The sequence below is a fragment of the Onychostoma macrolepis genome, chromosome 18 (genome assembly GCF_012432095.1).
Source record: "Onychostoma macrolepis isolate SWU-2019 chromosome 18, ASM1243209v1, whole genome shotgun sequence".
Taxonomy (NCBI): domain Eukaryota; kingdom Metazoa; phylum Chordata; class Actinopteri; order Cypriniformes; family Cyprinidae; genus Onychostoma; species Onychostoma macrolepis.
This window is the reverse complement of record NC_081172.1, coordinates 10,050,969-10,075,696: the sequence shown is the minus strand read 5'-3', so window position 1 is coordinate 10,075,696 and position 24,728 is coordinate 10,050,969. Positions and strand designations below refer to the sequence as shown.

Here is a 24,728-nt window from a genome sequence, read left to right as displayed (position 1 = left end):
CTGAACATGTAATTGAGGTTGATGAAGATATTGAAAGTGATTATGCTACAACATATGAGTTAGAACCAGAAGAATCAACATTGTAATTCTTGAGTGTATGTTTTATTGATTAATACAGATCAGAGTTAATTACTAACTGTTGAATTTTATGTTAATAACAATTTGTTGATTATTTATGATGTAATGATTGTATGTATATGATTCTTAAATCTGCACAAGAGTGTTCCATAGGTAAGACATTATAGTGTCTTAAAGTGGCCACTGTTAGATTTCAGCAGAAACACTCTGTGCCCTTTTGCACAAATGATGTAATGATGCTTGCTGTTTGCTGTTTGGATATGATCTAAACTTAGACATAGTTCCATATTTAGATGATTTAGATGTCTGTACATGAAGTGACCTTGTGATATGGTGTAACTTCTCATTTCGTATATATACTCCCTGATGGCTTAATAAATGCTGAGCTTTGGTTAAACGGGACATTTGTGTCTTGTCTTTAATCACTGACTCCCGGGTACCCGAAAGGTTTTCTTCTTTGTGCATCCGAACAAACCAGACTGCAGATCTCGGTCTTGTTAAGAGTTATATTCTAACACAAGCCAAGCAAGTCATGGTGATCTATTTAATTTACAATGTAAATGTCACTGTTATAGCGCCACCTTTTTGCTAAACAGCAACAAACCTTGCAGGCTTCCACAAGTTCTTGCTTTAGCCTATATGGAGTTTTACATTTTTACTTTTTATTTTAGTTTTACATAAAAAATGCATGCATTCATTGGTCAACACGAGCCATGTTGATCTCAAACATGTTTTGACTTCTAGATCATTTCATTGAGTTCAGGTACAATCCTTGGATTAGTCTGCAAAATGTGTTTTTCAAAAATTCAAAATTTATGACCGAAAATAAATGGGGGTATGTGGTATTAGAACAAGAGGCAAGGAATGAAACACATAGGCTATTTCTATTACCAGTTGCCCATCAATTGTAACCAAGATGTCACAATTAAGTCTTTCTAGCCCCACCAATAGTGCAATACGCGCATTTGTTTCCTGAGTAGAGGCGCGCGTTTCAGACCTTTATTCCAAATTTTACATGTATACAATTCACAGTTTTATCTGTGTATCCAGTTTTAAGACAAAACAAAATGCATAATAAGATTCCAGACAAAACTGCAGCGTTCCCAGCACGTCGTTATTGGACACACATAAGCCTGTGTCATTATCTGAGATTTCAGCCATTATTGTAAGATGTAAGATTGCAAGCACGAGGTTACAATACCGGTACATCCCTAAAAACCAGATTGTGGGCGCTATAGTGGGATGTACCACTCTGTTTCATTTAATGGGGGGGGGGTTAGATTTAAAATAATTTTACAAACATAACGAACGCAATTTAAAGCAAAATGCGATGTAATACTGTCATATTATTTGATGTGTTAAAATATATTATATTAATAGCCTACACAAGACACGCCTAGTTCAGTTCTTCAGGGAACTCAAATCAGTTTCCTCTACAATCTCCTGTGGGTTGAACGACACGGATAGACTGAAGAGCATCTGCGCCTCCTGCATCATTTAGCCTACATCAGATTGTGTATGAGCTGTACTTATATGTACAAACCATCGAATATAAACCGCCTGCAAGACGAAACATTTTTCATCAACATCATTTCCTTTTGATTCGTTATAAGGTAAGCTGATTTTATTTTTATTTTTTCCCCCCCTATTCTATAGTGTTTATTTAACATACGGTATGATGAGAGAACGGCTGCGCAATCACATGCAGTGAATGATGAAACTCGCACATGGGTGACATAGTAAATTTGGGCGGAGGGACGGGGGGGTTGTCTAAAATTAAGTTCTTTACAAATGTGTATTATATTTCTTTCGTAAACAATAATTACCTTCCACATGAGCATAATTGCCTCTTTTAAGTCAGTATAATAAAACCGTCTAATTATTTTCCCTAAAATAAGCGGAATTTAAATAAGATATACACATATAGACACAATGGCTATGCTGATAACAAATTATTTACTTTAGCCTATATTCTTGACATCCTATGCGCATGTAGATTTCACGACATTCTTTTAAAAATGCCTTTTTTGAATGAGCTAATTTTAAAACAATTTATAGAATTTGTAGTTAAATTTAAGCGTAAATTCAATGACGAAGAGGCCAAAATGTGTTCCACTGGAGGCTGTATTAAAAAAAAGGTGCAGCCTTGAAAGAAATCTATTTATCACATGAGCTGCCACCGAGAGAGCGCGCCGCGCAGCATCATTCACATTTGTACACCCATGGTTCAGTATACAATGTACAAACCAGACCTTCAGAGCCACAAAGGATCGATTTAATAACGTTATTACTATAATATTATTTTTTGCTATCAATTTATTGCAAACCGGCAACCTGCTATTCTGGGGTGCTGCGGCCACGTGACTACAGAAGGCGCGCTCTTGTCTGTTTGGGTTCGTATGCAAATTAACCGACCTCGTGCTCCGAAGAGGGGCTAAATTATTTAGATGCGAAATATGATCGTGTTCCGAATGATCCAGTTGGCTTGAGTGACATTTAATGTCAAATGGAGTAAGCTGTGAATGCAAGTGATGGTTACTGACAGCCTCCTGCCACGGAAAACACTATATTGCGCCTTTGCGTTGTGCATTACATTAGCTGTGACTACAATAAAGGTGAAATAAAAATAAGTAGGGCCTACTGTATGCGGTTTTTTCGGTAACATTATGCATAAATTGTCCCAACTTCCTGAGATATTCTAGGAATTACACTTTTCTCAGCCAGATACAGTCGAGGGAGAAGGTGCGCTTATTTAGCCAATTAAAAAACAGCTGTGTTTGCCTGTCAGTCACTCTTAGCGTTGGGTTTCACTGATAAGCCTTTAAGTTGGAAGTTTTGAAAAAGTGAAATGGAGTCTAGTGAAAGTTATTTTAAAAATCATGCAATTTACTGACACATTGCATCATGTGAGGGGAATTAACCTGTCTAGTTTCTGTTTCGTTGTTTTTTTTTTATCTAACAGGAAACCTGTATTGTGAAAATGAGAAGATAAATATTTCATCAACCCACACTTTCCTCTATATATTTACTAAATCCCACTCTTTGATCTACTTTTGTACATTTGACCTCAACTTGCCCTGCCCAAACGGATTTCCTAGAATCTCTCCCTCCCCATTGCTAAAAAAGACATTTTCAAATGCCCAAAAACAGCAAAACCGTCAAGAGAGAGATTGACGATGACGAAGTTACGGAATCTGTCAAAGATTTGCTCTCCAATGAAGATAACTGTGAGGACTCTTTCAAGAAGAGCTCTCTAATGGTAGGAGATGTTCCACAGAATAAGGAGCGGGATGTTGAGGAGGGCTCAGAGGAGGAGGAGGAGGAAGAGGAAGAGGAAGAACGACCTGCCTGGAGCAGCAAGCTCCAGTACATCCTTGCACAAGTGGGCTTCTCAGTGGGCCTGGGCAACGTCTGGAGGTTCCCATATTTGTGCCAGAAAAATGGTGGCGGTAGGTTATGATGAATGAATGATATTAATTCAAAATGATCAAGTTAATATATTTGCATTATATTCATATATACAGTAAGTAATTCACCTTGATGAGTAGATCTCTATCTATCTAGATAACTAGATATATAAATGAAACTGAAACAACTCACAATTTCACTCTCAAATATTCTCCATTCATAGATGGATAGATAGATATGGAGAATATTTGAGAGTGAAACTGGGCACTGTTCACTGACACATGCTTAGACACAAAGGAAGTACATTTCTAGACTGACAACCTAAAGTCAGACATTCGCCTGAAACCTCATTTGCAAGTTCTCATTATGCATTTCCTCCTTCATTTCCTTCAAGTCTAGTGAGTGCATTTTCAGACCCAGAGGTCTTTCTTGAAAACACACACTATTAAGAGTAATTATTGGCATTTTGGGGTATCATAATTCATATTTTAACTAAGCAATGCATTTTTAGTCAACACAAACAAAGAAACACCATAATGAAGTGATGGTTTAGCACTATGTGTGGAAACTCCTCAGGCTAATCAGCTGTAATTTCTTTTGAAACCATAGAAAGTCATTGGAGTAAGAATAGTACCAAAATGACGATCAATAAATATATCGCTCAATAAAAACAAATTAGAATTAGATGAGACAGAAATCTAAGTTGCATGGCATTGAAATGAATGGTTTGGCATGTGCAGGATAATCACAGGCTATATTACACATCTCCGATTATACAAAGCTGTTTAATGTCAAGAGAAAGCAGATTACAGTTCCTTACCATGATAGCAATGACATACATTAGATATGATTACTCATGTCTTTCTCTTTGTTCTCCTTATTTCATTTGCAAAAAACACTTTCAAAGTGAGTGAATGACTTCTGTATCAGAAAGAAACACAGAAGAGAAGCAACCTATGTAATAGCTATCATTTAATAAGGAATGCCACTGTCTTACATTTGGGTTTCACATAGTAACTATTATGTTTGTATTGTATACAGTTGTATACCACAACTATGCCGTGTCTTACTTTCCAGGTTATAATAAGTGAGTGTGACCACCCTGCTGTGCAGATGAGTAATTAGATTAAATAGGTCACTGTGTGTGGGCCATGTCTGTCTCTGTCTCTGTCTTTGCCAGGGCAGAGCAACCACATCACTCCACCATCTGCGTGCCATCAATGACAGCACGTTTTGTCCTCAAAGAAACACCCCTACAATGTTTTGCTGCCCCAGTCTGCCAGATGTCATCTCACGCACAACCTGTAGAGTCACCAATTCTTCAACCAGCATCCCACAGTGCCCCAATCTGACCTACATTACAAACCTTAAACAAAATGCCAAAAAAACATTCTACTATTTGAAAGTTAATTGGGCACAAAATCTAAAGAACCATATTGCTGTCTACAATAAAGTTAAATAGATTAACTGTTAAAATGGTGAAATCATTGATGAAGCTTACCTTCTTCATTATGTAGCAAAGCCTGGGTTAGATGCAAGCTCCAGAAATTGGATTAAGCCTATATAACAGAGGAAATCAATGGTGAAAGACCTGAAATTGTTCATGACATCTCCCAAAGCCTGGACTATAAGGTTGGCACCCAACAAAAGAGTTACTATAGTTAGCTAAAACTAAAACAAAACAAATTTTGAAATAAAAGATGCGAGATGTCTTGAAATAAAATATACTAAAGTTTACAGAACATTTTGTAAATGACGCTTCAGTTTATGTTCCCAATTGAATGTCTCTAAATACAGTATTACAGATGGTGTTGTTTAAAATCATCACAATTTTCTGTGAATCTCAGTAGGTTTCTGTGTGTTAAAGCACATGACTTCAACATGTTGGAGGAGCAGCAGCCCTACAATACTCTCAAAGCAATGCCATTGTATTGAAGTTGTTCCCCATAAGGCACTGGGAAGGAATGTTCTATCCAGTGCCACTGGCAATGCTTGAACAGTTTTGAAATGTCAGTCTCGTCCTTCTTTGGCTCTCTGAAACAGAGTTTAATTCAAGAGAGAAAATATTTGCAAATAATTATAGTGGGTTACCTCATTCATTCATATTTTGTAAAATACTCTAAGATTAGACCAGTGTTGTTATTGTTAACTAAAAATAATATTAAAAATGTGTCATTAATTGAAATAAAGCTGAAATAAAATAGAATATAAATATTAGATGAATAAAATAAATTACTTAAAAAAAAAAGTAAAGTAAAAATGTTGCCTTGGCAATTTTGAAGTACTAAAACATTAAAAATTAAATTACAGTAAGTAAAGCTTAATAAAAAATAAAATGTAAATTGGAAATATAAATATATTCAAAATATTACAGTTTTTCTCAATCGATTTGACACATTTCTCCAAACTCAGGTCACTGTTCTCAAAATAGTTAACACAGTGAGCTGAACACTTTGTAATTGTCCTAAACAGATTGTATGTTTTCATTCATTTCATACAAATGACAAATTATGCAAATCATTTTCTCAAAACAACGTGCACAAAACTCTCAAATGTTTTCACAATAGTTAATACAACCAACCAATACTTTAAAATATCTGAAAAAAAAAAAGATTTTACACAAATCACAAACATTTATGTACCAATTGTCCAAACACAACAAACAAAACTCTAATTTGTCATTCTATCAAACGAACATGGTATATTTTTGATTGGCCCTAAACTGATAACTATTCAGTTAATTATACACAACACAGGAAATGCAGTTTTCCTAATCGTTTACATATTTATCACAATTGCTTTAGAGAAATAATAAAAGGGAAAGTATACAAAGAGCAAGAACGAATGGGAGAGTTGTCAAAACACTTATACAGTGTTGCATTATGATTGTTGACAGTACAGTTTTTAGTCCTCCTGGGACAACTTCTGTTATTTACTGTAAATGTCAAAACATTTTCCAGAATTTAAGTTTGAGAACATTCAGGTGGACAATCAAGATTATTTTGAATGGAACAGCAGCATTGTTGACATGGTGGTCCAGAACAACACCACCAATCACAAATGAAGAGGTCTGTGGAGATGTTGAGACAGGAGCTTGTCAAGCATAGATTTAACCTTACATTTCTTCTCCTATGATGCAAGCGCAGCTAATATGTAGTGTAGATAAAATGCAAAGAAATTCTCTTCCAGATGTAAATAAAAGGCAAGATCAATAATTCATGTATAAAGCAAACACACAAGTGTGTGAATACAGTGGTGGCCAAAATTATTAGAACACTAGTATTTTCTCTTGCTAAATTCCACCGTGCTGTAAAAGACTGATCTGTAGTTATCAGAAAAGTTTGTTTGCAGTTCTTGCTGCTAAAGGTGGCATAAACAGATTTTAAAGGGTTAGTTCACCCCAAAATGAAAATTCTGTCATTAATTACTCACCCTCATGTCGTTCCAAACCCGTAAGACCTTCGTTCATCTTCAGAACACAAATTAAGATGTTTTTGATTAAATCTGAGAGCTCTGTGACCCTTCCATAGACAGCAATGCAACTGAAATGTTACCAGGTCCGGAAACGTAGTAAATACATCGGAAAAACAGTCCATGTGACATCAGTGGCTCAACTTCAGTTTTGCGACGCTACGAGAATACTTTTTTTTTTTGCGCAAAGAAAACAAAAATAACTGTTTACTCAACCATTCTTCTCCCCCGAGTTACGTCGTTCGCCATTTTTGAGAGTATCACAATGCATACGCACGCTTTCCCCTAAGCGTAAACAACGCTTAATGCGCAGATTACGTTCATGCGCGTGCTTTCCCCCCCCGAACGTAAACAACGCTGATTAAGTCCAACCCGATCTCATGAAATTGCGTATAATAGTACGCCAAATAAAAACGAAAACTCGTGGTATTGATACGCAAAAAAGGACTTTGGCATGTCTATGCTACGTGATGGGTAGGATTAGGGTTGTTGTGTAGATGCGTATCATATGTAACGTTACGCGAAAACTGCGTATCATATGCACGGCAACAAATTTCGGATCATATGCACGCGAAAACTGTGTATTATATGCATGCCAAAAACGCGCGTAGCATAGACACGCCAAAGTCTGTTTTTGCGTATCAATACCACGAGTTTTAATTTTTTTTGGGGGCGTAATATTTATACGTATTTTCATGAGACCGGGCTGTTAAGTCAAATACGTTCTGAGGTACTCTCCAAAATGGCGGAAGACGTAACTCGGGGGAGAAGAATGGTTGAGTAAATTGTTATTTTTGTTTTCTTTGCGCAAAAAAAAAGTATTCTCGTAGCATCACAAAACTGAAGTTGAGCCACTGATGTCACATGGACTGTTTTACCGATGTATTTACTACATTTCTGGACCTGGGAACATTTCAGTTGTGTTGCTGTCTATGCAGGGTCAGAGAGCTCTCCGATTTCATCAAAAATAATCTTAATTTGTGTTCCGAAGATGAACGAAGGTCTCACGGGTTTGGAACGACATGAGGGTGAGTAATTAATGACAGAATTTTCATTTTGGGGTGAACTAACCCTTTAAGTTTAAAGGGGCAATTAGTTTTTTCTCATGGGTAGCAGGTGTTGGATAACAATTTTTATTTTGTTTAGATATACACAATATATCAACTCCCTATTGAAGAATTGCAATAAACATGTATTTTCATTAGCGTATTTGTGCATCTACAGCTGAATGTGTTTTATAATCATTAGAGAACACTGTTTGGTTAAGATAATTTTGTGTTTGGGTGGCTGTGCTAATTGTTTTGAGAACAAGTACACTGGGTTGAAGAAAAACTGTAATAACTATACAGGTGCTGGTCATATAATTAGAATATCATCAAAAAGTTGATTTATTTCACTAATTCAATTCAAAAAGTGAAACTTGTATATTATATTCATTCATTACACACAGACTGATATATTTCAAATGTTTATTTCTTTTAATTTTGATGATTAGAGCTTACAGCTCATGAAAGTCAAAAATCAGTATCTCAAAATATTAGAATATTTACATTTGAGTTTGAATAAATGACCATCCCTACAGTATAAATTCTGGGTATCTCTTGTTCTTTGAAACCACAATAATGGGGAAGACTGCTGACTTGGCAATGATCCAGAAGACGAACATCGACACCCTCCACAAAGAGGGTAAGTCACAGAAGGTCATTACTGAAAGGTGTGGCTGTTTACAGAGTGCTGTATCAAAGCATATTAAATGCAAAGTTGACTGGAAGGAAGAATTTGGGTAGGAAAAGGTGCACGAGCAACAGGGATGACCGCAAGCTTGAGAATACAGTCAAGCAAAGCCGATTCAAACACTTGGGAGAGCTTCACAAGGAGAGAACTGAAGCTGGAGTCAGTGCATCAAGAGTCACCACGCTCAGACGTCTTCAGGAAAAGGGCTACCAAGCCACTTCTGAACCAGAGACAACGTCAGAAGCATCTTACCTGGGCTGTGGAGAAAAAGAACTGGACTGTTGCTCAGTGGTCCAAAGTCCTCTTTTCAGATGAAAGTAAATTTTACATTTCATTTGGAAATCAAGGTCCCAGAGTCTGAAGGAAGAGTGGAGAGGCACAGAATCCATGTTCCTTGAAGTCCAGTGTGAAGTTTCCACAGTCAGTGATGATTTGGGCTGCCATGTCATCTGCTGGTGTTGGTCCACTGTGTTTTCTGATGTCCAGTCAACACAGCCATCTACCAGGAGATTTTAGAGCACTTCATGCTTCCTTCTGCTGACAAGCTTTATGGAGATGCTGATTTCATTTTCCAGCAGGACTTGGCACCTGCCCACACTGCCAAAGGTACCAAAAGCTGGTTCAATGACCATAGTGTTACTGTGCTTGATTGGCCCGCAAACTCACCAGACCTGAACCCCATAGAGAATCTATGGGGTATTGTCAAGAGGAAGATGAGAGACACCAGACCCAACAATGCAGATGAGCTGAAGGCCACTATCAGAGCAACCTGGGCTCTCATAACACCTGAGCAGTGCCACAGACTGATCGACTCCATGCCACGCCGCATTGCTGCAGTAATTCAGGCAAAAGCAGCCCCAACTAAGTATTGAGTGCTGTACATGCTCATACTTTTCATTTTCATACTTTTCAGTTGGCCAAGATTTCTAAAAATCCTTTCTTTGTATTGGTCTTAAGTAATATTCTAATATTTTGAGATACTGATTTTTGACTTTCATGAGCTCTAATCATCAAAATTAAAAGAAATAAACATTTGAAATATATCAGTCTGTGTGTAATGAATGAATATAATATACAAGTTTCACTTTTTGAATGGAATTAGTGAAATAAATAAACTTTTGATGATATTCTAATTATATGACCAGCACCTGTACTATATAATAATAATACTATATAAATAATACTAAAATAACATTTTATATGATTAGCATTATAAATAACCGTAAACAAAAAAAAAAAACATAACCAAAAATATTTAATGAAAGCTAAAATAATGAATTATTCAGAAAAAATATTTATAATGAATGAATAAGCATAAAACCAAGATAAAAGCAATTTTGTTTGTTTAGGTAAGATATATGACACCTTTAAAAATAATCAAATATTGACCATGAAGAATGTTTGATCATGATGAGTAATTGCTTTAATTGCATTTACATGCTGTTACTTGTAGCATGAATGTACTGTATCTGACATATTGTATATCTCAAGTCCTGTGCATACCAGTTTGAAAGTTTGGTTCCTAAATAAATAGGGCCATAACCATAATTTCTCCTTTTGTAGGAGCGTATCTGGTTCCCTACCTCATTCTGCTGGTGGTGATAGGGATTCCCCTCTTCTTCCTGGAACTAGCAGTGGGCCAGCGCATCCGAAGAGGAAGTATTGGGGTGTGGAACTACATCAGCCCACGTCTGGGTGGCATCGGCTTCGCCAGCTGTTTGGTAAAGATCAGTGCTTTTATAAGGACGTACCATACTTCAAGTGCACTATATAAAAATAGCCAAAGTCGGATACTGTCTTTGCTCAGGAGAAAGGCAACTAATTAAACCATTTAAAGAGTAGATGCTGTAGCCCATACATTTGACTGCATTCTCTGTTATTGCAGGTGTGCTTTTTTGTGGCTCTTTACTACAATGTCATCATCAGTTGGAGTCTCTTCTACTTCTCACAATCCTTCCAACAGCCTCTTCCTTGGCACGAGTGTCCCCTGGTCAAAAACAAAACTAATACATGTAAGACAACTTAAAGAAGAACTGGATTCATTTAAAAAATCCATTCATTTAGGCAGAAACTACATATTTTCATTTACTGAACAACTTTTCTGATCAATCTTATGATGCTGTACAAGATTGTAAGTTTCATGTTATTGTTTAGATGTCGAACCAGAGTGTGAGAAAAGTTCAGCCACTACATACTACTGGTATCGTGTGGCCTTGGACATCTCTGATTCCATCTCTGATGGTGGAGGACTTAACTGGAAGATGACTTTGTGCCTGTTGGCTGCTTGGACCATGGTGTGTCTTGCTATGATGAAGGGTATCCAGTCTTCTGGAAAGGTACGAAAAGTGTTTTGTATTTTGTTCTAAGAAAGTTTGCATTTGGCAGGCCATCTAAGAACAGAACAGATTTAGAGAAATTTAGCATTACATCACCAATGGATCCTCTGTAGTGAATGGGTGCCGTTAGAATGAGAGCCCAAATAGCTGATAAAAGCATCAAATTAATCCAAAAGTAATCCACACAACTTAAATCCATCACTTAACATCTTGTGAAATAAAAAGCTGTGAGTTTGTAAGAAACAAATCCATCTATGGTAATGCTAAATGTTAAATGCTACATTTCTACAAATCCTTCTTCCAATCTGTTCTGTTGAAGAAACAAACTCATTCACATCTTGGATGGCTGGAGGGTGAGAAAATTTTCAGCATATTTAAATTTTTGGGTGAACTATTCCTTTAAAAGGAAATTAAAACAACAGGTTGAGGGGGTTAATTTTTTAAAGCATCATTTTTTACAGTGGCCCAGTAGTGCACAACACAACAAAAACAAGCCGCAACACAACAAAATTAGCACAACACAATGGAAACAAGCCGCAACACAATGAAAACAAGCCACAACAAAACAGAAACAAGTCGCAACACAACAAAATTAGCACAACACAACGGAAACAAGCTGCAACACAATGGAAACAAGCCACAACACAACAAAATTAGCACAACACAATGGAAACGAGCCACAACACAATAAAATTACCAGCGGAAACAAGCCACAACAAAACGAAATTAGCAGCGGAAACAAGCCGCAACGAAATCAAATTAGCACAACACATTGGAAACGAGTAGCAACACAATGAAATTAGCACAACACAGTAGTAGCAAGCGGCAACACAACGAAATAAGCACAACACAATGAAAACAAGCTGCAACACAATGAAATTAGCACAACACATTGGAAACAAGCCATAATAACACAATAAAATTAGCACAACACAATGGAAACAACCCAGTCAACACGTGAGATCACGCGATGATCACAGTGACATCACACCATTCTCATACGGTGATCCTCACAGTGTGAGTAATATATGAGCTCATTGTGAACCCAAAATGTTGAGCAGGTTGAGAGGAGGCAGTTCAAATATCAGTCGCCGGGGGGACATTCTACTTCCTGTTTCTCAACACTATCACAGAGATATCACAGTGCTCTCACATGATGAGCTCACGAGTGCACGCCCAGCTAACAGCTTTCTGTTATAAGAACCTTCTCCAAACATACAACTGACTTCCAGACACAGCCTTCGATGAAATCAACTTAAATAAACAAATCCACAGCTTCACTCATTATTCACTCATGATGTTTTATTGTTTTGTTTGATGTTACCATCATAGTGATTAGTGTTTGCTTTAGTTGGGCTCTTGACCCTTTACTTTATAACATTATATTTTTTGGGGCTGCTGTAACTGTGTTTGTAAAGTACATTTGTTATGGCAAGGAAACCCAAAAAGAGACTGCAACCAGGTGATATTGGTTTGTTATTGATGATAACAACACAGTCATCACCTAGATTCCATATGCAGTCTTGGCAAGTTGTGGCCTAATGGTTAGAGAGTCAGGCTCATAATCCAAAGGTTGCGGGTTTGAGTCTTGGGCAGGCAAGGATTGTAGGTGGGGAGAGAGAATGTACAGCGCTCTCTCCACCCTCAATACTATGACTGAGGTGTCCTTGAGCAAGGTACAAAACCCCCAACTGCTCCCCGGGCACTGCAACATAAATGGCTGCCCACTGCTCTGGGTGTGTGCACTTTGGATGGGTTAATTGCAGAGCACAAATTCTGAGTCACGTCACTTTCATAATCATTTATGGAGAATTATAAAAGCATAAGACACAAACATTATTAACTACTCAGATTCTTGATGTTTCTCTTTGTGTTTAAATGACAGTGTATGAATCTCAACAATGGTGACAATCAAAAGCTTCATGCTGCAATGCATGCTGGGTACCTAGTCTCTGTGCAGTGAGTGCACTTTGACCTCACATTAGTATGAGCACACAGTGAGGGCGCTGTGAGGTTACACTTTTAGCTCACTGTTACCTCACATTGTGACCTCATCACGAGTATCCTGTGAGATCATGGTGACATCGCTGTGAGATCAAATTGTTGACTGGGAAGTCGCAACACAGCGGAAACAAGCCACAAGGCAAACAAAACTAGCACCACACAACAAAAACAAGCTGCAACACAATGAAATTAGCACAACATAATGAAAACAAGCTGCAACACAACAAAATTAGCACAACACAATGGAAAAAAGCCGCAGCACAACGAAACTGGTCCTATTCGTTGTGTTGTGGCAATTTCGTTGTCGTAAAGATTCAGTTGTGTTGTGCACTACTGGGCCACCGTACTTTTTACATATTTTTAAAGTGTATATGTTAAAAGAAAACATAAAACGGTTCAGCAACTACACAAAAATTACTTTAAATAGTACACTAAATTGATGTTTTCTCATGATAGATAATAAAGGTTTCTGATAAACATTTAATCTATTCCCAGCTAAAGGGATAGCAGATGGATTCCTACTGTTTAAGTGTGGCCCCCTCAGTCAGTAAGGATATTATAGCATAGGATATAGTATACTATACGCTGCAGGGGATAAGGACAGTCTTTGAAGCTTAATCTGGGATTTACCTCACAAAGGAATACCAATGTCTCATTCAACATTTCCAGAAAGCGTATTTCCCGAAGAAGAAAATATATATATATATATATATATCGCACAGTGCCATTCTTTTTTATTTTTTGTCATTTTGTGTGCACAAATAGCATGGCAATGCTGGTTGCCATGCTTTTATGTGCACCATCTCCATTCACAGTTCTGTGGCACAGCACCAAATAACCATACTCAGCTACAATTATTGGTGATTGAGGATACTGTACTGTAGAATTAGAGCTGTGTCTGCAGAAAGAGGGGTTGATTGATTTAATGGATCTTTGTAAAACCTTCATGATGCTTCATTTTTGGGAAGCCACAGAGAATGCGTGTCTTTTAATCTTCGAAGATGTGGGATAGTTAAACTTTAGGCTTTGTTCTTACTCTTTAAGACTGGTCCACCCTTGATGAATCAGAGATGAGTCAGTAGCATTTTCAGCATTATGGTCATACAGTAAAAGCAAGATCAAAGGAAGCCAATAATAATGTCAATCAACTATGTAATTCTTTCTGTTAACTTTAAAAAGTGTTTTTCAACTTAAATTTGTTGAACCTACGTTAATATGTGAATGTCACATAACATGCCAAAGTCATGGGTTCGATTCCCAGGGAATGCATAAACTGATCAAATGCAATGTAAATCACTTTAAATAAAAATGTCTGGCAAATGCATAAATGTGAGTGTAGAACAGTGTTTACTGTGTCATCGTAAACATGGTCTGTCCATTCTTGTAGAAGTTTTCATGATCAACTAAATTATGACTGTTTTAATGCAAAAACTTTAGTAAGTGGATCTCAGGGAAAACACCCCATAAAAAAAAAAACGAATAATATGAACCCATTTAAAATGTGTCCATAAAATAAATTATACATGGGCTTTAAGGATTAAGCTAGTTATTAAGTGCTGACACTATAATTCTGGTTAAGTAGAAAATTATGAAATTATGTTTGGCGTGTGACTGCATGACTTTAGTAAACTCTTAAAAAGAGAAGCAACCGTTCCCAGTAGCGCTGGATTCTCAGTCACACCAGGTTTATTGTAGTATATTTATTTATTTATTCATTTAGCAGAAGCTTTAATCCAAAGTGACTTTAGTATTATATATTTGTTATCGATATACTGTTATAGTATTTAATAATATTTTGAATTAGTTTTTATTTTTATATTTTCAGTTTTCATCTGAAATTTAGTTTTAGAAATTTTATTTTTGTCTTTAGTTTGTCTACTTCAATTTTTAAGTTAAACAAATGTATCTAATATTTATATTTTATTTTATTTTAGCTTTATTTCAATTTCTGAGAACTATTTTTAGTAGTTTTAGTTTTAATTGTAGTTAACTGTAACAACATAAGAGTAACAAATGATCTGGCAACAATGCAATAATTTAACAGCTCTATTTCTTTTGATGGATATGTTTAGAGAAAAAAAAGCTTTCGGTTACAACATTCCTTAAACCTCAATCAGCATTATCATAGTCATTCTGTAGATGACTAACCTTGTATTGTCAAGACAAGCACTAAACACTTTAAGTCTAGGCTTTGTTCGGACAGGCAGCAAAAATAATATATCTGACTCAAATGCATTTAGTTGCACTATGAAAAATAAAATATCACAAATTTTAGAAACCACGTCCATATGCAATAGTTTTGGAAATATGTTTCAGTCTGATCGGACTGGCCAGATCAGATTTCAGAAGTAGTTTTTTTCAGTCAAGTGGGATGTAACATGCATCATACACAAAGCACAGTAGTGTCGGCAGCTGTTTCTCAGTTTACTCATTTATAATCACATGTGGCATTCAGGCTAGATAGTCAGCTAATAGATGCCTTAACTACACCATTTGGCTCCAAAAAAGCATCTTTCTTCATTAAGAGTCATTCAAAATTAGCTGTGTATTGTGATAAAATGCATTTTTCATTACACTGTTTGAACAATTGATTTCAACAAACTGATTTCTTCACATTCAAAATGATGGACTGTCAAGGTATGAAAATGTAACAAATGTAAAGGTTTGAAAAACAATTGGATGCACTGTGCACTTGGATGCACACTTGGTCGACTCTCTCAGCAAAGTCAGCAAGTGAGGGCACTTTTCTGCCATCTATGTGTAGAAAATGATTTTACAGTTTAAGAAACAGTAGCATAGAGAAAAACATGCAAATAACTGTTCATAACATAAGTCACTAGCCTTCTTTGTGATACTGAGTGATATTGCAGACATTTTTTGATAATCTGTTTGGTTATGTCTAATTGCAGGTGATGTACTTCAGCTCTCTGTTCCCGTATGTTGTGCTTATTTGTTTCTTGGCCCGTGCTTTCCTGCTCAAGGGTTCTGTTGACGGCATCATCCACATGTTTACACCAAAGGTAAGAACCTAAAGAACATGATCTGTGTATGTGTGAGCCGATGACACATTACGACAATGGTTAGACCAATTTACTCTACATGCTCTGGTTCATACAGCAGCAATTAATCCACTTTATTGAGAATTATGGTAATCATCCATTACTAATTCCCATGTGTATCCGTCGTCTCAGTCCAGTGGAGACCAGTAGATGTATCTATGGAAACAATACCCCAGCCAGATTTCCCAGCATGCATTTGTGATGTGACTCAACAGAAGTGAATTAACTCTTCCATCAGCACAGACTGAAACGCAGCAGACTGTCTTGTTGTGCCAGCTATTTTACACAACACACATCCAACACAGACACAAGAAGTGGTCACATTTCTCCTCAGTGCAAGGGGCTATCAATGTGTCCCTTGTTGTGCTATGTGTCACTTCAGAGTCTTATCAGTGGGTGGTTTGTGTAACACACAAATAAATGATAGTATGTAGCCTTCTACTGCTTTAGAATAGTACTGCTACTGCGTTAAAAACAATGATAATTCGAACAGAGCCATTACAAAAGCTACACTGTAGCTGAAATGTGGGGAGAAAAGAGACCATAATTTGTTAATTAAATGTTTTTTATTGTTTTTAAATGTTTTATTATATTAAATCCCATATTTAAGAAGATTGTAGCGCTGATTCTACTTAACTTGTTATTAAGGATGCAACTCAGTATCTAAAAAAGCTGATAGTTGATAGTTATATTTAAAGAGATTTTGTATTTTGTTCCAAACCTGTGTGCATTTTTCAAAAATATCTTCTTTTATGTTCCATAAAGTCCATTAGTCATGGTGTTACATAGTATATACTATTTATTTTTATTTATTTAATTATCATATTGTCAATTTTCATTAAAATTTTTAAAAATCTTTAGGTCTAATTTATTTTTATTTAAGTTTTAGTTCAGTCTTGGTTTTTATTTCCAGTAATGTTAGTGCTTCAACTTAAATTTATTTCATTTAGTAGCAAAGGTAACATTTCTAATTTTCATTTAGTTTAAGTTCTCATATTAAGACATTTTTAATATGTTCATTCATATGTTCAAAAAATGTGGTGTAGCCCAATGTTTTAAGTAGCAATCAATCTATGTATTAGTCAGTATGATTAAAAAATTGTCCACTTTGAGATTACCAGCTTCAGACATTAATCATAGCCAGATTAATCCATTTTCATATGTTTTCAGATATTTAAAGTGAAAAGCATATCACTGCATCCAATTGAGCATGTGACAAATAATAAACTACGGTATCTTCTTACAGCTGGAAATCATGCTGGAACCCAAAGTGTGGCGTGAAGCTGCCACACAGGTCTTTTTTGCTCTGGGTCTTGGTTTCGGTGGTGTTATCGCCTTCTCCAGCTACAACAAGCGAGACAACAACTGCCATTTCGACGCTGTGCTGGTCTCCTTCATTAACTTCTTTACCTCAGTGTTGGCCACCCTGGTTGTGTTCGCTGTACTGGGCTTCAAAGCTAACATCATGAATGTCAAATGTGTGGAAATGTAAGTTCAAAACAATGTAAACCATGAGAAGCAGTTTAGTAGAATATATTCATAATAATAATAAAATACACATGCAGTTCATAAACCGCATACAGACCAAATGACCTGTAGTTGACTTTCTTGTTTTAATGTATCTTAGGAACACAAAGAAGATTGTTGGTTTCCTTGGAAAAGAAATCAATCCAAGCTTGATCCCACACCATATTAACTTCAGTAATGTTAGCCCTGAGGACTACCAGCAAATGACCAACATTATCCGGGGCGTGATGGAAAACGATTACCCACGCCTAGGTTTAGATAGCTGCGACATCAAAGAAGAGCTGAACAAGGTGAGTAGGAGCTTAAAGTGAACCGATACACCTCGGGGAAACCTAAGAGACAACTGATATACACAAACTTTCCATGGAATACAACCCCGGTAGCTACGCTCTCACTCCAGTCATTTGTTTTGAAAGTTAATACAACACAAAAGAGCACTATCCATCAAAATGTGTTTTTTAAAACTCATAATCCATAGTGGCTTGAATTCATTTCTTTTATGAACTCAAATTATTTTTGAATTTGAAAAGGTTTTCAAAAGGAATAACCCCAAGAAAATGTAAAATTAATGACATTTGTTAATAAATAAATAAATATGAAAATTATTTATACTACTGATCAGAAGTTTGGGGTCAGCACAATTAATACAAATTAATATTTTTATTAGGCAAGGATGCATTGAATTGATCAAAGGTGACAGTAAAGACTTCTATTTCAAATTAATGCTGTTCTTTTGAACTTTCTATTCATCAAATAATGCTTAAAAATAAAAATAAAATAAATACAAATATTAAGCATAACTACTGTTTTCAAAAATTATAATAAGAAGAAATGTTTCTTGAGCACAAAATCATCATATTAGAATGATTTTGAAGAATCATGTGACACTCAAGACTGGAGGTAAGGTGTGTGTATATACTGTATATATATATATATATATATATATATATATATATAGACAACATTGTAGAAAAAAAAAACACAAACAGATGTAAAATGTTTTTACAAATCAAGAGTTTCTGACCACAATAAAGTAAACTGCAGAGGAAGTAGTTTAGTGGCCAATAATGAAGGAGGCACAGTGGTTTTCTGCTGTGCTGTTATGGAAAGAGGTGTGTGGGTGATCAAGAGACAACGCATGATGAAACAAATGGAAATAAATGCGGTACATGTTGGCTGAGGTGATGCCATAATGAGATTAACCACATACACACTTACAAGATCCGTCACTAGTTGTAGTCTTCTAGAATTGACTCAAATCAATTTTTTTTCAGTTCCTGCTAGTTTCGAGGTAAACCCTTACACTAAAACTTGTTGAATAATTGATGCAGTGGTATCAAGCAAAATAAAGCATTTTACCAGTACAGAATCAACAGCTGTATGTACATCATTGCTGAATTAGCAATCTAATTTTAATGTTTTGGCATTTAAACATCACAATTTAAAAGGCCTCGGCTATATGATTAAGTAAATGTCACTTTTTCTGAATAAATATGTGATGTATGCCAGTGCAAAACAAGTCAAGCCTCGTCTTTGTACTCATCCAGCTTTTTACTAATCAGACATTATCTTTGTATTCATGTGTGCTTTTACATGTTTTTAAATACATGCTAAAATCCTACTTTTATCTTATCTTTCTCACAGGCTGTGCAGGGCACAGGCTTGGCCTTCATCGCCTTCACTGAAGCCATGACCCATTTCCCAGCCTCGCCCTTTTGGTCTGTCATGTTCTTCCTAATGTTGGTCAATCTGGGGCTGGGCAGCATGTTTGGCACTATCCAGGGCATCCTCACCCCCATTGTGGACACCTTCAAAGTACGAAAGGAATACCTCACAGGTCAGCCAAAAGTTCTTAAATCTGCTATATGGAGAGTATATGGCAGCATCCTTTAGTTCATATTTGCTCACATTTCAGAATATATTAGATCTTTGTTTGATCTATCTCTGAAGCCTATGCTAGATTTGCATGAATTTTAAAGTTTAACAGAACTATTCCTCAGGCCATGCTAGTGCTGGTAGGTACTTTCAATGACCTAATGACATACCTGTCAAGTATTCCGTTTTGGCCGGAAAAGTCCCGTATTTTACCCTTCTTTCCCGCCGTCCTCCCGTATTAGTATTTTCCCGTAAATCTCCCGTATTTTAACCTGCGTTATTAAAAAATAATAACACCGGAGTAAAAAAAAAAAAAAAACCTTTCCAATCTGAGCTGTCACTAGCCTCGCGATAACTGCCATCTGCAGTAGCCTACAGCATAGACATATAAATACCTAGACGCCTCATTGGCCGCTTCGGTCCGTTGCTGCGATACGTCAACACGTCCGCCATGTTTGTTAGGGCAAGACTGCCTTAAAAACAAATGGAGGTAAACGGGGCAGCTGCGGTTTTTTCGGGATAAAAACACGATAACGTTTACATTTATCAACCAATTTCAGTGGTTTGTGATCTACATGGAGTTAAAAATAACTCTGCCTCCAGTTATTCAGTTAGGCTTGGAAAATTAATCATTTTCTTAAGAAATTGTAAAAGCTCACACTCACACTCGTGTTGATTTGGCTGATTTTTTTTCGGTTAACAATTCTAATATTGATGTACAATGTGTATTTGACGTGCGGTCGAGCGGCCAATGAGGCGTCTAGGTATTTATTATGTCTATGGCCTAACGTACAGTACTGTAGGTGGCAGTTGTCGCGAGGTTAGTGTGGGAAAAAAACAAAACCGAGACGGATAATGGAGGTAACAACAGTGACGGAAGGCACTCCTGCCAAAAAACCAAAACCCTCGTGTAAATACCGCGATCAATGGGACAGCGAATTTAATTTTAGCATGGTACGAAAGATTGTTAAAGAGAATAGGATGACATTAGACAACAGAACTGTTTGCGTTTTACTCTCATGTAAAATGAACCACTCTGGCCCAGCCCACAAATACACTCCTTCCAAAACAGTCTTAAAGAATGCAAAGTCTGCAACAAATTTGTACAATAACTCACTAAAAGAGTAAAGAAAAGCAATATGAAATAAAAAGAATGTGGAATGAAAATAAAATGTAAAGACAAGCAATGTTAAATGAACAGAAAATATGCAAATAAGCCTTTAAATAAATGCTCTTCATATATACCCTTTTGTGTTTTAATTTGGGCTATAACACCTGTCTTAAAATGTAAGGGATACTGGAGCTTGGTTGGGGTGGTGGGACTGCTTGTTGGTGGGCGCCGAAAAATTTCCCTTATTTTCAAATCCAAAACTTGACAGGTATGCCAAATGAGTCTATTCAAAAATGAATAAATAATAACAATCAAATACTAATATTATGCGTAAGTCAAGACAAGAACATTCTCAAAGAAAGATTCCAATATAAAAGACTCTGTTTGCACGACCATTCAGAAGTTCGACTCTTGGTTTCTAATAATCCTCTGTATCACAAACATTATTTTTCTCTGCTTTCTTTACAGTTGGTTGCTGTGTACTTGCCTTCTTTATTGGTTTAATATTTGTCCAGCGATCTGGAAACTACTTTGTAGCCATGTTTGATGACTATTCTGCTACTCTGCCTCTCCTCATCGTTGTTCTCCTGGAGAACATTGCTGTGGCCTGGGTTTACGGCACCGACAAGTATGTTACGCACTCTTCCTCTATTAGAGAGCTTACAGCGCCCTCTGGTGACATGAGCGTCATATTGCTATGAAGATTATTCGTTTTCAACCGTAATTGAATTCAATTTATGATCGCATTCTAATTCTAGAAATTTTAATTAAATGATCATTTAAAAAAGAATTACAAAAACTCTATAGACTGCTTTACAACACAATTAATTGACACATCTCTGATTGAATCATCTTGATTGAAACTCAATGAAAAAGGCCAAAGTTTAATACATCTGAAAACAATATCATAAGATATAAAAAAAAATCTTTCGAGCTAAAAATAGAAACACATTCCATTCAGACATTATTTTGTAGATTATCTGTATTTTTTTTTTTACATTTAAAACTTATGACCCCGGTTTCACAAACAAGGCTCAAACGTAGTCCCAGATTAAAATGTAAAAAAACTTGCACTGATTGATCTTAAAATATATAAATGCCTTTGTTTTGTCTCAAGATGGACACCAGTAATGTTTTTTTCCAAAGCAAGTTCATAAAAATTACTTAAATGTCCTAATTGAACTATGGCCTAATCCTGGTTTAGTCTAAGCCCTGTCTGTGAAACCAGGCCATGAACTTTTAAATATATTATTAAAACGTTTAAAATTATTTAAGATAAGTAAAACTGAAGTTAAAAAAAAAAACAGTCATTGATGTAAGACATTTAAGATACTGAATAATGAACTTCATATTGATATGAAAAGTATTTTCTACACATAAAGTATATGTGTATATATATATATATATATATATATATGCATGTATGTATGTGTATATGTGTGTGTGTGTGTGTGTGTATATATATATATATATATATATATATATATATATATAATTAATCATAAAAATAAGTAATGACAAAAGTTAATAGATTGCTTTTACAAGCCAATTAAAAATTATATCATATATATAGTTATATTACAATAAATCACATATAAATCACAAATTGAAATAGTAATCACAATAATTATTTAGAAACTTAAAACAAACTTAGTTCATAATTAAGGTTTCTAATCTAATTTGCAGTGATTGTGGCATTGATGCATCTCTGTCTCCTGTGGGTTCATTCAGGTTCTTTGAGGATCTAAAGGACATGCTTGGTTTCACTCCATACCGCTATTATTACTATATGTGGAAGTTTATCACACCAGTGCTGCTGCTGGGTCTTCTGGCCGCAAGCATTATTCAGCTGGGACTGTCGCCACCAAGCTACAGCGCATGGAACCAGCAACTGGTGGGTAATCTCGAATGAAGCTCTGAGAAAAAAGGCCAATATGCAATTCAAAAACTTAATACTTTAGATACAGTATCTGAAACATGTTTTTCGCTCAAAACATGGCCATAATTTTCAGGTGTAGATTTTTGTAGATTATTTCACATAGGTGTTCTATTTTTTGTAAACATTAAACTATTTAACATTTAAAAGTCAGTTATTAATTAATTATTAATACATTTTGGGTGAATTATTCCTTTAAGCCCGGGTCAATTCTAAGGCATTCAATCCACAGGATTAAAGTGGAATTATTCCTTTGCCAGAATAATCCAATTGCACTGTCTGTTCTCAGGCTCAAGAACAGTCTCTCAGCTATCCGCCCTGGGGCCTGGCTGTCTGCATCTCACTGGTGGTTACCGCCATCCTCCCTGTGCCTGTGGTTTTTATTCTGCGCTGTCTGAACATCATTGACGAGAATGCAGGAGGGCTGTCTACTGTCTCCTATAAAAAAGGCCGCATTATAAAAGACACTGCTTGTAGGAACAGAGAAGACGATGAAGATGACGCAAGTCTTCTCAATGCGAAGACGCCGAGCGAAGCCCCGTCGCCCATGCCAGCCAATTACCGGAAGCAGAGCGGACCTGCTTCGGGCGCAGACGTCATGCTCAACGGTAGCTGCAGCACTGGATACGTAATGCCGAATATTACAGACATTCCGGACATGCCTGAATCTGATTTGTGAGGACCTGTTTAGCCTCACCTGTAACTGTGAGGACCAGTATCATTTCATTTGCCCTGTAAGAACCTCTTCGTCGAGTTCCAGACCTTGTCAATCACAATTCATTGAGTGGGAATGGAAACAGACAGCGTTCTCCTATAGACCTCTTCTAACAGCCATCTTCATTTCACACTGGTCCAGTTCACAAGTTTCAACATTTCTAATTGTATTATATGTGTAGCTAGCACTAACGCCCCCTACTCCCATCCCAACCCATTGCCCCAACTGTTGCACGCACTTACCCCCCCTCTGTGGGGGCATGTAGACCCCTGGTTTATGCTCTACTGTAGAATGGCTATTTGTACAAACAGATTATGTTGCAAGTCAGGGCAGTTAAGGTCCTTGCACACCGAGTCCGAAATTTTCATATGCGTTTTTCGTATTCGTCATCCTTTCCTATTAAAATGCGTGTTACGGATGCGAAAACACAGAAAATCAAACCTGATCCAAATTTTTTTATGATGGATGAAAGTTTCGGAGGCAGTGTGTAAATGTGATCGACACAATGTGAGGTCATATTTATTTTTTAACGTGCAAACAATTTAGACGAAAATTTTGGACTCGTTGTGCAATGATCTTTACTGTCCACAAAAATCGAGATTAGAAGCAGTTTAGCAGCTTTGGAAAAGTCTAGAATGTAAATGTATGCGTAAAAAGTGGAAAACATGCAATACTTTTTCTTTTGGATGTAGTTTAATCATTGTATATCGGTGTATGGATTGCATTTAATACAACCCTAACTCATTGTTCGCAAATGTGTGCCTAATTCATTCTAAAAATGTTAATAGAATACAAGGCGTGAATGTTGTACATTTAAGGTATTCTGTAAATATATTACGAATAAATTTATTCAAATATAGTTTGGAATACAGATCATGTTTTTGGTAAGAAGTGCTCAAAAATCCAGTACGCTGACTTTTTTGTTTGTTTGTTTGATTGTATGTTTGCTGATGTGTTATCATTGTAAGGAGTCTTGAGACTCTTCCCTCTTCCTGTAAATATTTTTTCATGAATTTGCTCAATGACGCAGTATTTCCTTTCTCAATATTGAGATTAAAAGATAAAAAGATTCAGACACGCTGTTTGGCTTTACTACTTTGTTGCGCTCCACTATAACCTGACCTAAAATAAAATGAGAATTAAAAAAGACAGTACATGGAAAAATATGCACCAATATAGGCACAGATATTAAAATTCTGGCTGATGTAAATTATATTAATTTTGTTATAACCGGCTGATTTTAAAAATTCTAAAATTAAACTAAACTATTTTGTCTAAAATCTTAAAAATAAAACCACACTACAAACAACTGCAGAAATGCTACAACAGAATTTAGGCATCACAACATTACAATGCATAGTCATGGCCAAAAATATCGGCACCCTTGGTAAATATGATCAAAGAAGGCTGTGAAAATTAATCTGCATTGTTAATCCTTTTGATCTTTTTTTAAAAACATTCACAAAAATATAAC

At 36.2% G+C, this 24,728-nt stretch overlaps 2 protein-coding genes across 6 annotated transcripts in view; one reads left to right on the top strand and one right to left on the bottom strand.

Moving 5' to 3' along the window:
- lrriq1 (leucine-rich repeats and IQ motif containing 1) overlaps positions 1-10,405 on the bottom strand; it is a 41,144-nt gene extending 30,739 nt beyond the window's left edge. For 3 of the 4 annotated variants that reach the window (XM_058751116.1, XM_058751117.1, XM_058751112.1), the window contains exons 1-2: positions 10,275-10,405; positions 4,988-5,045 (exon numbers count right to left, since the gene is read on the bottom strand). The gene's annotated coding sequence lies outside the window, so the exon portion shown is untranslated. Of the gene's footprint in view, positions 1-4,987; positions 5,046-5,391; positions 5,521-10,274 lie in introns of all 4 variants that reach the window. The other variant, XM_058751113.1, reaches the window with a different exon arrangement.
- On the top strand, positions 1,536-24,323 carry slc6a15 (solute carrier family 6 member 15). 2 transcript variants are annotated; one of them, XM_058751120.1, is made up of 12 exons: positions 1,536-1,691; positions 3,041-3,527; positions 10,255-10,412; positions 10,577-10,703; positions 10,846-11,027; positions 15,941-16,051; positions 17,337-17,578; positions 17,718-17,907; positions 19,262-19,454; positions 21,072-21,231; positions 22,335-22,497; positions 22,829-24,323. In XM_058751120.1, the coding sequence occupies exons 2-12, from the start codon at positions 3,215-3,217 to the stop codon at positions 23,216-23,218; spliced, it is 2,229 nt and encodes a 742-aa protein (XP_058607103.1). In that variant the 5' UTR covers positions 1,536-1,691; positions 3,041-3,214; the 3' UTR covers positions 23,219-24,323. The 2 variants fall into 2 exon arrangements, with proteins under 2 accessions (XP_058607103.1, XP_058607105.1); XM_058751122.1 differs by having other exon boundaries at positions 1,601-1,691; positions 3,177-3,527.
- Positions 24,324-24,728: the final 405 nt, after the last annotated feature.